General features: G+C 41.6%; 1 protein-coding gene across 1 annotated transcript; it reads right to left on the bottom strand.

Moving 5' to 3' along the window:
* Positions 1-1,148: 1,148 nt before the first annotated feature.
* RFXAP (regulatory factor X associated protein) lies at positions 1,149-9,292 on the bottom strand. The gene is made up of 3 exons (XM_080374670.1): positions 8,627-9,292; positions 5,846-5,953; positions 1,149-2,863 (listed from the first exon to the last, which is right to left on the bottom strand). The coding sequence occupies exons 1-3, from the start codon at positions 9,218-9,220 to the stop codon at positions 2,753-2,755; spliced, it is 813 nt and encodes a 270-aa protein (XP_080230796.1). The 5' UTR covers positions 9,221-9,292; the 3' UTR covers positions 1,149-2,752.
* Between the last annotated feature and the right edge of the window lie 4,593 nt (positions 9,293-13,885).

Below are 13,885 nucleotides of genomic sequence, written 5' to 3'. Positions count from 1 at the left end.
GATCAACCTGTATACAGTATGGAATAGGCTCACCTTACACTCAATTGTTATGTAGCATTTTCACAGCAGAGCTTACTGCTCATGATTGCTGTTCAATTGCACAAATTATATTGACTCTTATGCAAATATTGTTTGAGTCAAATTGGAGGTGCTTGGCAAACAAGCAATCACTGATGAATTTAGAATACCCCCAGGATGATCCACATCTTGTGGCAGGGATTCCACAATTGATGGGGGAGGCTCCAGTTAACTCTGCTCAGTTACAAGCTTGCTTACATCCTTTAGTCCTGCAGCAGGGAAAAGAATTGGCTCTCCAAGCTTTATTGCAAGTTCCGGATCATGGCACTCCACAACAGTCATGGACCACAATAAAACAAGGCCCATGGGATTTAATTACCTGTGGATGAGGGTATGCTTGTCTCCACAGATGCAGGGCTGTGGTGGCTTAAGCCTCTTTTAGACCCTAGAACTGACAAGAGGACATCAGATACTGGCTGTTCCACAGACCCCTTGGGAGGAGAGTCACAACATCTGGGTGACCCTGATGCAGAAGCTGAAATCAGATGTAGCTTTGCGCCTTCTTAACTCAACCTGAACAGCCGTCCCACATATCCTGCCAAGGGCCCTACAATAGATGATAAGACATGGTTCTTTTTGGTTAAAAATGAAAAGGGGGAATTGTAGAGGAATGAAGGCAGTGGGTTGATCAGCACTGATAACATGCAGCTGTGGCCTTGCCTCGGAGGCAGTGGGTTGATTGACATGAATGATGTGCAGCTGTAGCTTGTTCTGCTAAGTGGTTAAATAGCCCTGAGGAGTGTGGGGATCAGATGGAGGAGGAGGAGCAGTGTGGTCTGACTTCCTCTCTGGAGGAAGGAGATACAGCAGACAGAATCTGACCAATGCTAAAGCCTTGTTGCAGCCTACTAGTTCGATTGTGCTGCAACAATACAGGACAGATGTGCACAGTGATGTTCAGCACAGTGCAGCTCATCTTCAGCAAGTTTCATTTCTTTTGAGGTAACAAACTCATTCAGCGCTGTCCTAACAAGCACTCCCTGTGTCCCTTTTCTACTTTGAGGGTTTGTTGGGTTTTTTAAATACATTTGATCATAACTGTTCACCTAAATACTTTCATAAGCTGACCATTTAAACCAAAAGCAAATACTTTATTCTACAATATCAACTCATTACATTTTCACATATAGTCTCTGACACGCTGAAAAAAGTAATATGATGTTAGTTAAAGCTAAAGTAACTTTCTGTAAGAAGAGCCTTGGAACACAAGAGTCTTAATGCCACCTAGTCACAGCTAGCTATTTGAGTATAGAAAAAAACCCAACCTAACAACATACAAATCTAACAGAAAAGAACAAGCTTTGGTTTTGTTTTTTTAAAGAAAAAAAGATTTTACTTAAACACTTATTGGTCCAGAACTGTTGATACAAAATTTTGATTTTTTTTTAAAAAGCAACTTTGACAATGCAAAATACAATAAATCCCTACTGAACAAATTCTATACATACACAAAGCACAGCTTGTAAAAATTCGTAAGACTAACAAATACTCCTGAAGAGAGAGATAGTGGATCAAATTGCTGCAACATCCAAGTAATACTTCAATAAGCACCCCACACCATTCAGATAACCTCTGTTCAGAAATGTGGTTTAATACACAACTTTGTTTTAAAAACAAGATGTGGGATTCAACACTTACATAACACAGTGTTTGGATTCTTAACATGATCAATTGCAAGTTCATCTGAATTGCCTGAAAACCTGCAGTCTAACAATTGTTGATGATATATCAGTTGTCTTGATGGAAGAATTTGAACTATGCTCTTTTTTTAGAGGGCAAAATCTACATAAAGGAAAATAATGCACAATTACATCTTAGTTTTTGGATGCATTTGCTATTGAAAGTCAAACTTTAACATTTACTGTAGTCACTTAAAATGAGTGATACTCTTATCTGTAATTAAGTTATATTTCACATATCAGAGGTTGGTCCTTACAAATAACTCCACAAAACAAGTCCAAACTCTGTCATGTATGTGCCACCTAATTCTTCTCTAAAGCTTTTTGCCATTTATCTCTTTTGGAACTTTTAAAGGGAAATTATTTTACATGCTTTACAATGCAGACAATGAGCATTTCAAACCTGTAGATAATTAATACATAGCAGGAGGATCACCTGATTTGCACTTTTCTGAGCCACTGGATCAACTTTTTGATGGCATATTGTCTTTGCCTTTAGTGCAATATTCTACTGGACATAAGTTTCTCATATCCCTGAGCAATCGCTGTTAGGTCATGCCACCAGACTGGCTCAAATTCAGGACTTTATTTCACAACTTCCATAGAAAGTAACTGACTTCCTTCAATGATTGTCATCAAAGAGTGACTTTGTTAAACAGTAAATCCTTACATAGAAAAATGTTAATTTCATGGAAGACTTTGGTAGGAGAAGGGTGTACAGCTAAACATTACTAATAAACAAATTTCTACTTAAAAAATCAAACATTAAAATGAAGTTTTAAAAAGAATCAAAAAATAGACTCCTCCAGATTTCCTCACAAGTTTGCAGACACCCAAGCAGCTCAAAGCCTCAAAAGTGCAAACAAGAAACAGGTAAAATACACAACAGCAGCAACTTTAGTTTTTCTTTAAACACTGAGATTCTTTGTATTTATATAAAATACACATTCTATTTGTCCTTCAGCACCAGACTCATCTGCAGGTCACTGATCTGATTACCCAGGTGCTCCTTGAAACTGTTGCTGCCTTTGTTCCAAAGCCTGCTGACTTAACAGTTGCTGTTGTTTCTGTAGAAACTGCACTACTTCTGGACTTCTGAGCAGGGACTGCAAGAAAGAGAAAGCAAACTTTAAAGAGCTCACATATATTAAATAGCTATGATAGTGATTATAATATTTTTCCATTAAATCAATTTGTCCATTACCCATTGTTGTGGTCTAACTTCCATAGGCAACTAAGCATCACACAGCCTCTTGCTCAGTCCCCCCTCAGTGGGACCAAGCACTGCTCAGCAATAACTAAAACATCAATCACTGTGTTATCAACACTGTTTTCCATCACAAACTCAAAACATAGCCCCATACAAGCTACTGTGAAGAAAATTAACTGTATACTAGCTCAAACCAGTGCACCCATATAAATAAGAGTTCAATTAAATGCTGAAGAATTACAAAACATGCTCACAAAAAATATCTAGAAACTGTTTCAGGACATCAGCAGGTTAACCAGAAGCAACATTCATACACATCCTGAAAGCAGATTCAGAATGTAAAGAACAGATAATATCGAAAAAATCATCAAGATAGCAAACAGATGTGATCTACTGACATACTGAAAACAAACTCTTTTCAATTGTGCTTCAGTTTTGGTCCACTTTCTACATTTCCCATCACAGACAGCTCAAACACTATAATAAATAAAATACTGTAATTCTACAGCAAAAGTCATGTGCCTGTCAGACTTCAAGCATCTGGACAATGCTCTTAGTCACATGGTGTAGTTTTAGTCTGTTCTGTGAGGAGCAGGGAGTTGGACTCAGTGACCCTTACTAACTCAAGACACTCTGGGATTCTATGTTCATTGAATGTTCAGTAATTTCCCAATATTTCAAAACAGCAGCCCAGCCACAAGGAATGAGTTAAAACTCAAACCTATACCTTCAGTCAAAAGACAAAATGTCTAAAACTACTGGCACCTGGCCTAAACAGTTGCAGTCTGTGATCCAACTCCAGTTGTTCACTCTCATTCCTAGAGGGTGGCAGCACAAGTGTTTGTAAAGGTCAAATGGCAAATCAGGTTGGGAATGGATCATTCCAGAAACTAATGCAGGAAAAGGTTATTTTTCAGCTGAATTAATTTCCTAGGCTGCTTGCTTATTATGCATGGTTACTTCACTGATGCAACCAAAGAAGTACTGCAACTCTGTAACCCCGATTTACATTCAAAAGGACCAGCAACTACCAGGGCAGGGTCTAGAACTTTATGCTTTTAGGGGCAATTCTGCAGATGTTTTAATCGAAAACAACCATTCCGCATAACTCACACCTACAGCAGCACTGAACAGGTAAGATTAGTGAATCGGCCACTGAAAGCAGCTACTAATAACAAACAGGCTCACCGAACAGATGTGCAGCCACCTTTTCCTTACCGTACATTAGCTTTATCAAGTCACTTCACTGCACAAGGTAGTTCTGCAGTAAGTACTTCTTTATCTGCTGCTGTTTTATGACATTAAGGTGCTTCAGATTCTCTATCCACAACTTGCTGCTTCTCAGCCCCTTGCCTCTGTTTCTATATCTTTATCCAGTGCAAGCTCCACATCCAGATGGATCACCACCAAAACCTCTCCTCACAGAGATTAACCACGTGCAAGAAACATATGAGTGAGCACAAAGGACTTGGCACTTCTAAGTGATAAACCTGCAGGCAGCTACCAGCGACATGCAGTAACTTTCACGTGCAGGAACAAGAGGTATGGAACAGCCTTGGATGCAACAGGCCATGACAGATCTTTCTGTGTCACCATATAACCCTCAGGCCTTGTGCTGTGTAGATAGGCACAAAAGAAAGAAGACATTCTAGAAGAAATAATGCTGAGTGACAGAAATCGAGACAGAGCCGAGAAAGAAGCAAGAATCAGATCAAAGAGAATCTGAATCTCACTTCACCAGAACACTGCAAGGAAACTTCAGTTCTTGAAGAGCTTTAACATAACTCTGTGCAAAAGTTCTCAACATCTATTTAAAGAGCTTCTTGCTACTCTATTTCTAGAAAAAATGATGTTTCATTAATAAAATACCTTTCAAATTAAATTAAAAGCCACTTAAATAGAAACAGACAGGAAAGGGTACAACAATTCTGTAAGCGAGACATGAAAAACAACAGATAACGTGAAAAATAAACTCCATAGTTCATTATCTTCTTCTTGTAAAAACTGAAGAGCTACAGATACTCCTCTGAGTTCTGGTCATAATCATTAGATAAGTGCTATACGATTGTGAAAGAATTCAAGAAAATAAATCTATATAGCCGTATACTTAAGACTGATGTTTCTCTAAAGACTTTTCAAATTTCTGAACAAGCACTACAGCACTTTAATGAGGATTATTAAATTGTTTTGCATAGATAACAGAGAACAGGTAAACAGTCCCATTAGCTTCTGGAGAAAGGGGACTGTCAAAACCAGTAACATACAAAGTCGTAATGAAGAAGCCAAAGGAAAAGTACTGAATTATTTCCCTTCCCTGGGCTTAATTCTTTAAATAAAGGAGCAACAAGTGTTTAAAAAAACCCCTTACAACACATGCCATTCATGCAGCCTACAAACATTACAAGTCATACTGCTTGCTTACATAGTTTTTTTTATCAACGTATATGCAATTTTAAGTGTGATATGATACATCTACAACTTTTAAAACACACTACAGTAATTACAAGCTTTCATCAGACCTAAAGTCCATGTTTTGATCTATTTAATGCTTTACAGAAAAGTTGGTTTAACAAGTTAAAAACATCTCAAGTTATACTACAAGCATTATCTACCCTAATGAAATAACCGCATCTATTTAGTACTACCAAAATACTCTAGTTAATGTGGCAGTGATCATTAAATTTAGTCACCTTAGTATTCTTCATACAGAGGCAGACACACACATCTGCTCTGCAGCATATTTTAAATTTGAAAATACACACACGTAGTAAGTGTATGATCATTAAACTGATTTTCACCTTTCACAAGGGTGACAGTTAAACATTGTTACACTGCCTTTAATTATGTGAGTTCAAAACCTGCAAGAAACAAAACTTACCAGCCTCTTTTTATTCAATACTTGTTCTAGAAGAGTAGGTCTTGCTGGACGATCTCCAATGGATCCTGTTCTCTGTTTTGTAACAGAAACTGAACCTTCAACACTATCCTGCACATGAAAGAAAATAAATAGAGAAGACTATAAACCCTGATACAATCATACATCTATTTTTCACCACAGAAAGTCACAAGAGTAAAAAAATCTCTGCCTCATTAATCCGCAGAGGAAAGGAACAGCACAAGAATAGAAATGTATCTATTCAAGACCTGGCATCTTCTTTCCATGTTATTTTCACTATTTCACCAGTCACAGTGAAGCAACACAGCTGAGCTAGCCTTCCAAATTGCAAAAATAACCAGGTTACAACAGCTAGTTGATGGCTTGAATTTATTTGATTGCATCTTTTAAAAACGAAGTAATTCACAACAGCTCAATCTCCATCTTGTGGAATTGAATGATACTTAACATAAGCAGTTGGGTAGGAATGACAATAATACTTTTAATAGCCAAATAAAACCCCACATACTTCAGAATACTATTATGAAGTCACCAAATCCACAGACAAGAGACAGTAAAATCTACATTTTTTTCTTTGTAAGTTTGTTCTGTTCCTTGTACAATCACCAGTCATATGAATTAGACTGTCTTCTAAACAACCTGGCTCTATAATTTACTGTAGAGAAAAGATCCGTGGTTTGGAAAATTTCAAGCAATGTTGATTGCTGTGTATTAAATTCACAACTTAGTAACACTTCCATTTACCTGATGGTAAGTGTCAAGCAACAAAACCACCACCACCAATAAAGTTATTCCAGTATCTTTCACTTCAATCCTGTAAACAGAAGTAAAAAATGAAGCTTCTATTTCAAATCTGACTCTGACCCCACAAGACAACAGTATCTTGTGGGGCCTTGATAGGCACCACTGTAAAAAAGCACACTAAATTTAGCACTAAATATCCTGCCTTCTTCTGCAAGTTCAGGCCTTAATTCCGTAAGATTCAGAGCAACCTGCACTTGCAGAAACCGGGGGAAACTAACCTACTCTCTTTCAACATGCAATAATCACTATTTCATGTTACAGATCAAAAAGTCTTAACCCCTCACTACATGAAATGCAGCAATTTTACCCTCCTCCTATACTGTCCCCTTTTCTGAACTAGTGCAAGTATCCATCATGAACTGAGCATGATAGATTATTAGGAAAGGAAGAGAGAAGAGGGAAAACCAACCTGGTATATAAATCTAGAATTCACCCACATCTTGAATACTGTGAGCAGTTTCCGCTCTCTCACCTAAGAAGCATAGCTACTAGAACTAGAGAAGATATATAGAATGGCAACAAGGATGATGAAAGTACGTAACTTTTTACTTGGAAACAAGCATGCTATGCATTTTCACTCTGAGAATGAAATTACTTAAGAGTAAGCCTACCAAGTAAGTGTCACAAACTGAACAGGAAGAATTAGTTGATCACTGTATCTTCTAATGTAACTGGCAAATTAAGTTAGCAGCAATCAGGTTCAAAACCAAGAGGGGGATCATTTGAACCAGGCTGCAGACCTGAAGAAGCTATCAGAATGTAATTGATTCTGAGAGTTTACAAGCGTTCAACAAAAATCCAAAGTAGCACACGGAACAAACTTCATTTAAGTTACAGAATACATCAGAAGACTCACACCTATCTCAGCAAGTCCTTTGAGCTGAAAGAGAAGAAAGCTGGGAGAATATTCCCTAGTAGCATCACATACACTTGCCTTTTTCTTATGCACCTGCTTCACGGCAGCTTTTGCAGCTAGACAGAAAAAAAAAAAAAAAGTTCTTTGGTGTGACACCCCGTACTGTTACTATTAAATTTATATGAAGAAAAACCGAAAAATGCAAAGGGTTTTGATGGTTAGTTTGCAGTTAGATCAGTTCGCAGTCACACAACTCCAGAGACAGCTGTGCCAACAAAAATGTGTTGCTTTTAGCAGCAGTGCCAGGTAAAGAGTTTTTTCTTTTGACAACTGCCGTTTTATACTCCTTTCAAGCACAAACTAGCCAGCACCTTCAAAAGTAAAACCACTTCCCTCTCTCTAGCTCATCCAAATACAAGATCTTAAATCTAACTCAGTACAAGCAACCATCAATCAGAAACTGTGTTACTGTGGCTGAGTCACAAACTGTAGGAAAAAAACCACCTAAAAACTTGAACATCAGCAGCAGTTCTCCTGCTGACTGCATTTTCCCATCTAAAAAAAACACAGAAGTTTATGAAAGTAAGTATGAACTATCATTTATATATATTTATATATATTTATATCATTTATATATATATATATAAAATAATCAAGTATCTTGAAGAACCTGCAACGGATTTTTATACACAATATAATCTGATACCCAACAGCTGTTGTGATTTTAAAACCCTGCATTTCAGTACCAGCTGGGTAAGCAGACTGACATCGCTCTTAGATCTGTACTTTCATCTTTCCTCCTGCGAAATAAGCACAGGCTGCACGGCACGGTGCCTATCAGCAAGAACGTTTTACCTGCAGCGCTCTGGTATTGCTGTTAAGTTGCTACAATTTATATCAGAGAAGAAAAAAGAAACGGGGTTTGCTTTGGCACCAGAGGAAGAGTGACCTCCAGGGCTGCCCTGGATTTCTGCCCTTCCCTCTGGACAGCAAGGTCCCACTCCGTCTGGCAGAAGCCGGTTTCCCACGGCACGCCCCCTCCCCCGGGTGACACACGGCGCCCGGGCTGCCCCCGTCCCCCCGCCCGCCCGCCGGTGCCTCACCTCGGCCCGCGGGCCGCCCCCCGCGGCGGCCGCCCCGCCGCCCCCCAGGGCCTGATCGCTCTTCTTGCGCTTGTACTTGTCCTTGTAGATCTTGTTGCGGTGGCGCTTGCACATCCAGGGCTTGCGCTGCTTCACCACCTGCGTGGTGGTCTCGCTGCAGCCCTGGTAGGTGCAGCTCTTGCAGCCGCCGCCCGCCGCCGCCGCCGCCGGCGCCTCCTCCTCCTCCAGCTCCTCCGGGCTGGCCGTGCTCTCGCCGCCCGCCGCCTCGCCCTCCTCCCCCGCCTCCACCTCGCCGTCGCCGGCCCCCCCCAGCTCGTAAAACAACATGAGGCCGCCACTACCGGAGGGCGGCAGCGGCGGGTCGGCGCTCGGGAGCGGCAGCACCCCCCCCGCGGCCCCGGCCGCCGCCTCCTCGCCGCCGCACGGCTGCATCACGAGCAGCGCCAGCTGCTGCTGCTGCTGCGGCGGCGGCGGCGAGGAGGAGGCGGAGGAGGGAACGGCGGCGGGGCTGGCCCGCAGGACGCCGGTAACCGAGGCCGCCGCGCCCGCCGGCGCCTCGGCCCCCGGCCCCGCCGCACCGCGCGCACCGCGCATGTGCCGGCGCCGCGTCGCGGGGGGAGGCGAGCGCGCGGGCTGCGCGTGGCCGGGGCGCGCCGGGCGGGCGGGGTCACGTGCGCGGCGGTGTTGAGGGGAAGGGCGACATGGCGGCAGCGGCGGGGCGGGGATGCGGGATGGTGCTGTGAGGCTGCGACAGCGCCGCCCGCGCGAAGCCGTCGTGGCTTCCCATGTGCAGGGACCGCCCCGTGCCCGTGTCACGGCAGCCAGCGTGGCTTGGCGCTGGCGGCCTGCTCGGGCCCCGGCCTGCTGCTGTCCTCTGACGGCTGTCCCGGTCGGACCCGACCAGGCGCTGGCCCTGGGCTGTGCTGGTGACCTTGCTCGCCAGCCCCTTGCAGCTGCGGAACCGGGACCTGGGGGTGCAGTTTGGTTTCCTCTCCCACTTTGCCATTTTATTGTGGCTGGCCTGCTGTTGCCCTGTAGCTCTCGGTTTGCTGCTCGTTGTCCTTCCTTTCCTTCGCTGGAGTATCGATTCTGCCCACAGCTCACTTCTTCGTGGCTCTTTGGACACTTTTTCCCTATTACAAGGTTCATCTGAGCAGCTAAGACCATCTTCACCCAATTTGTGTCACCACAAATGCATTATTCCTAAGTAAACATCTACTATGAAAAAGTAAATGAATGCTGCATATGTAATCTTGGCAATTTTTTACTCCTCAATCCAGTCCTTTTTTTTTTTTTTTTTTTTTTCCTGCAAAATCCTTACATTTTATTCCAAGAAAAAAGTTACTTTGTAATGCAACTGTCCTACCTACCTTCAGTTTTCCTCATACTTCCTTCTCCTGTGCCACACTGTCCTGGTTTCAGCTGGGACAGAGTTAATGTTTTTCTTCTTAGTAGCTAGTACAGTGCTGTGTTTTGACTATGATGTGAGGTTGATAAAACACTGATGGTTTTAGTTGTTGCTGGGTGATGTTTATACTAAATCAAGGACTTTTGGGTTCCTTGGGCCCTGCCAGCCAGAGGGCTGGAGGGGCACAGGAAGTTGGGAGGGGACACAGCCAGGACAGCTGACCCAAACTAGCCAGAGAGGTATTCCGTACCATATGATGTCATGCTGGGTATATAGGCTGGGGGAAGAAGAAGGAGGGGAGGACATTCAGAGTGATGGTGTTTGTTTTCCCAAGTAATCGTTACACCTGATGGAGCTGTCCTGGGGATGGCCGAACACCTGCTTGCCCATGGGTAGCGGTGAATGAATTCCTTGTGTTGCTTTGCTTGCGTGTGTGGTTTTTGCTTTACCTATTAAATTGTTCTTATCTCAACTCAGGAGTTTTACATTCATTTCTGGTCCTCCTTCCCATCCCTCTGGGTGAGGGGGAGTGAGCAGGCAGCTGCGTGGTACCTGGTTGCTGGCCAGAATTAAACCATGACACACAGGCACTGGGTTTTCCTCGCTCCTGCAGAGAAGTCCCACTGACCTCCATCCCCCTGATCACCTGCTGTTTGCCCACCTCCATTTTTCTTGCCTCCTTACTCCCGGTGGATTCTTGCCATTCTTGTTGCACACATTGGTTCATCCCATATTAAACAACAGCCCTGACTCCCGTTTGTTCCCCGGCAATTGCCACAGCTCCCTTTTCCTGTCATTAGGGTAAATGATTATGCTGTTTACAGTTGTAGCCATTTGTTTTCACCCTTGATCACATCGTAATACAGTTCTCCAGCATTTGTCAAAATACCTAATGACATGAGATAGTCCTAGGCAGATCCCAGCGAACCGGGTAACTGTCCTCATTGCATTTGACCCAGCAGTCACTTTTAACACAGGTGAGATGACACCCAGTTCTACTGTTTAAACTGGAGTTCCAGACTATTTCATCAGTGGAGACTTACTTTCCCCACACCTGCCTCGATGTCTTTTCATCTTTGCTACAGCCATGCTGGGATGATTTACAAGACCCTCTCTTTTAGACTCAGCCTTGCATCTGTGCCAGTAGTGAAACATATAAAAATTACGTGTAGCCTTGTTGTTCTACCTCTTACCTCTTCAGATGTGAGCTCCTTGAGGCACAGGTTTTCAGCAGATGTTTCTGGTTTTTTCACATTGTAGTTCCATTGAAATAATTTTAGTTTGTGGTTTTGGTAGGGTTTTATATTTTTTGTGCTTAAAATGCATCTTGAAAGAATGCTTACTTAAAATTCAAAGTGCTCCTGACATTAATTATAATAAAATCCAAAATAATAACAAAGCAAAACCAACAGCATTTTTCTCCAGTCAAACTCCCTGCAGATATCCACACCATAAATAATTAAAATGCAAATAAGAAATGGGAAGCTGATGCACTTTATGTCCCAGGAAGAACTGTTGCTTGTGCCCTCCTCCATCATTACTCTGAAGCTGCACCAAGACAGCTGGGTTTGGCACAGGCCAGTCAGATTAGTAGATTGAAACAGTTCAAGGCTAAATGTGAAAATTATTTCTGGAGTGAAGGTTTCCAAGCAAATGTTCTGCTGGAAATTCCCTCTCTTTTTGAATCAGTTGAATTCAGCCTCAGACACCCTGGTAACACATGGAGGTCTCATTAGAGAGTGTGCCTGGAAGCGGACTTCAACACCTTAGTTCTTGTTTTCCTCATCTAAGGAAACAACAAAAAAATCCAGAAAACTAACAATAACTTACAAAGATATTGAGGGTGTTAATTAATTAGCAAATCTATTTGATATTTAATGAGCCCCTCACTGGACTGCAATGTGAAGTATTAGCCAAGTATTTTTAGCTCGGAACCTTATCATCTGCTTGCTTGAAGGCGTAGAAACATAACCAGGAATTAAATTGGTTACAACTAACAAATGAAGGCCCTCTTAAAAAAGCTACCATTTTTTTTTTCTGCCTGGTTTGCTCAGAAAAGAGACATTGTGATGGAAAAGAAATCAAGCAAAGTATTAGTTTCCTTGGGCTGCACTTCTGGCAATCCAGCTCTCGGGGATGGAAGGTCATGTTTGGAAAATTTTGTCACTAGTCTATACATCATTGCCATGCATCCAGGAGCAGCTGCACCATGTTTTGCCTTCCCAGGTACAATTAAGAGGAGATGCCAAATATGATTATTTAAATCTAATAAATTCATTTGTCCTTAAGCTGACAGCTTGTTTTTTAAATAGATTCTGTAATTTTCTGTTCTCTTTCATTTGTGTTTGTGAAGTAGTTAATTTTAATGTTCTAGATTTCTGTGACAGTTCTTAATAACCAATTCTTAACTGACTTGGGAGACAACATGTATTTAAAAAACAGATGCAGGATAAGATTCAGGGAGGTAATCATCACTGGAGAGGCTGATCTGTCCTACGTACAGACTAAGACATTGCTAATGATTATAGCTGTGGTAATATTTTCAGACCATGAAAGCTATTTCAGCATTTTCCTATGAGTGATGATACGAATTCTGTTCACTCAATATCTGTCTGTCTGTCTGTCTGTTACACAGAAGCACATTTGCCTTTATCATGTTTTTGAAGAGCGCAGGCCATACTAAGAACTTCTGTGGGAAGTGGGACTATGGAATTCATACATCTAGTGCTGTGGTATCCCTGCAAAGAAAGCATAATCTAAATGCAAATTATCTTGTAAACTTATTGCTCAGTTATAAAATTAAAAGGTCAACTCAAGGAGAGCATGAATTTTTAACACAGATGTGAAAGGTACTTGAAAGATACAAGGGAATGAAGGCTGCTGGAGGAACTTGAGAACTAATTTTTAAAGCACGTCTTGTTAGAAACAAGATTTGATGCAGGAATCAAAATGTGAGTTATACTCAAGAGAGATCTTTCTACTTTATTCTACCTCTTACTGCGTAGCAATCTCCCCATTTTATTCCTCCTACCTGCTCTTGGGGTTCCAGACAAATTGCAGAGTGATACAGTCATGGAAAGGTTCAAACGTTCAGCAGCCTCAAAACAGATCTCTCAAAGCAAGGTGAAGTGCAAAACGATCAGTATGCTCACCGATACAGATTTCCAGGTGACAGTGAGTGCTGAAGTCTTACCATGAATAGCAAAGCAAATAACTTTAAGCTACTGTAGTCAGTTTATTAAAACTTGCTTTTCAGATAAGTGCACAGAAGTTTGATGACAATTTTATAAAATCTTATAAACACCCCTTTTTATAATATCCAAGTATTTCTGTTTCCCAACAAAACTAGGAAGTCAGAAATTTATTGGGCTTTATGAATTACAGACAAATTTATTTTTGCAAATCATGGAAATTAAAGCCTCTTAAATAAGCAGAAGTTTGGTTTGCATATGGATATATATTCTGGTTTTAGTATATGCATGACATAAAATGGCCATCAGTAATGGGTTTCTTTTCCCAGACCCTTCTCATTTTGCATGGTTACCTTTGTCCCATGACAACAGATAAATAAGTGTTGAAAGTAAGTCTCCCTTTTCATCTATTTACATTTAATTAGACATATAAATAAAAATAACAACTGGAATGCAATAAAAGCAATAAAAAAATAAAGCTGAATGAAAGTGTGCAGGACAGGAGTTAGAATATGCCTTGAACCTCACATTGGACATTTATTAACCCCTGTGCTCTCAACAGCTTTAATTACTAGAACACTTCTAAATCTCAGAACAGTGTGTCTTTGATGCCCTTTCCAGTTGCTGAAGTAGACTGTATCTGGAGCCCATTTTGTTAGT

This window comes from Falco punctatus (genome assembly GCF_963210335.1).
Source record: "Falco punctatus genome assembly, chromosome: 2".
In the NCBI taxonomy this organism is placed as follows: Eukaryota; Metazoa; Chordata; class Aves; order Falconiformes; family Falconidae; genus Falco; species Falco punctatus.
Note: the sequence above shows the minus strand (reverse complement) of the source record. Positions and strands in the feature narration are given on the sequence as shown.

Excerpts from the sequence above, each read along its gene's own strand:
- RFXAP (XM_080374670.1), bottom strand. The coding sequence starts at position 9,220 with ATGCGCGGTGCGCGCGGTGCGGCGGGGCCGGGGGCCGAGGCGCCGGCG. Across the intron at positions 5,954-8,626 it reads GGGGCGGCCCGCGGGCCGAG|GATAGTGTTGAAGGTTCAGT; the intron begins GTGAGGCACCGG and ends TTTCATGTGCAG. Across the intron at positions 2,864-5,845 it reads TATTGAATAAAAAGAGGCTG|TCCCTGCTCAGAAGTCCAGA; the intron begins GTAAGTTTTGTT and ends TCTTTCTTGCAG.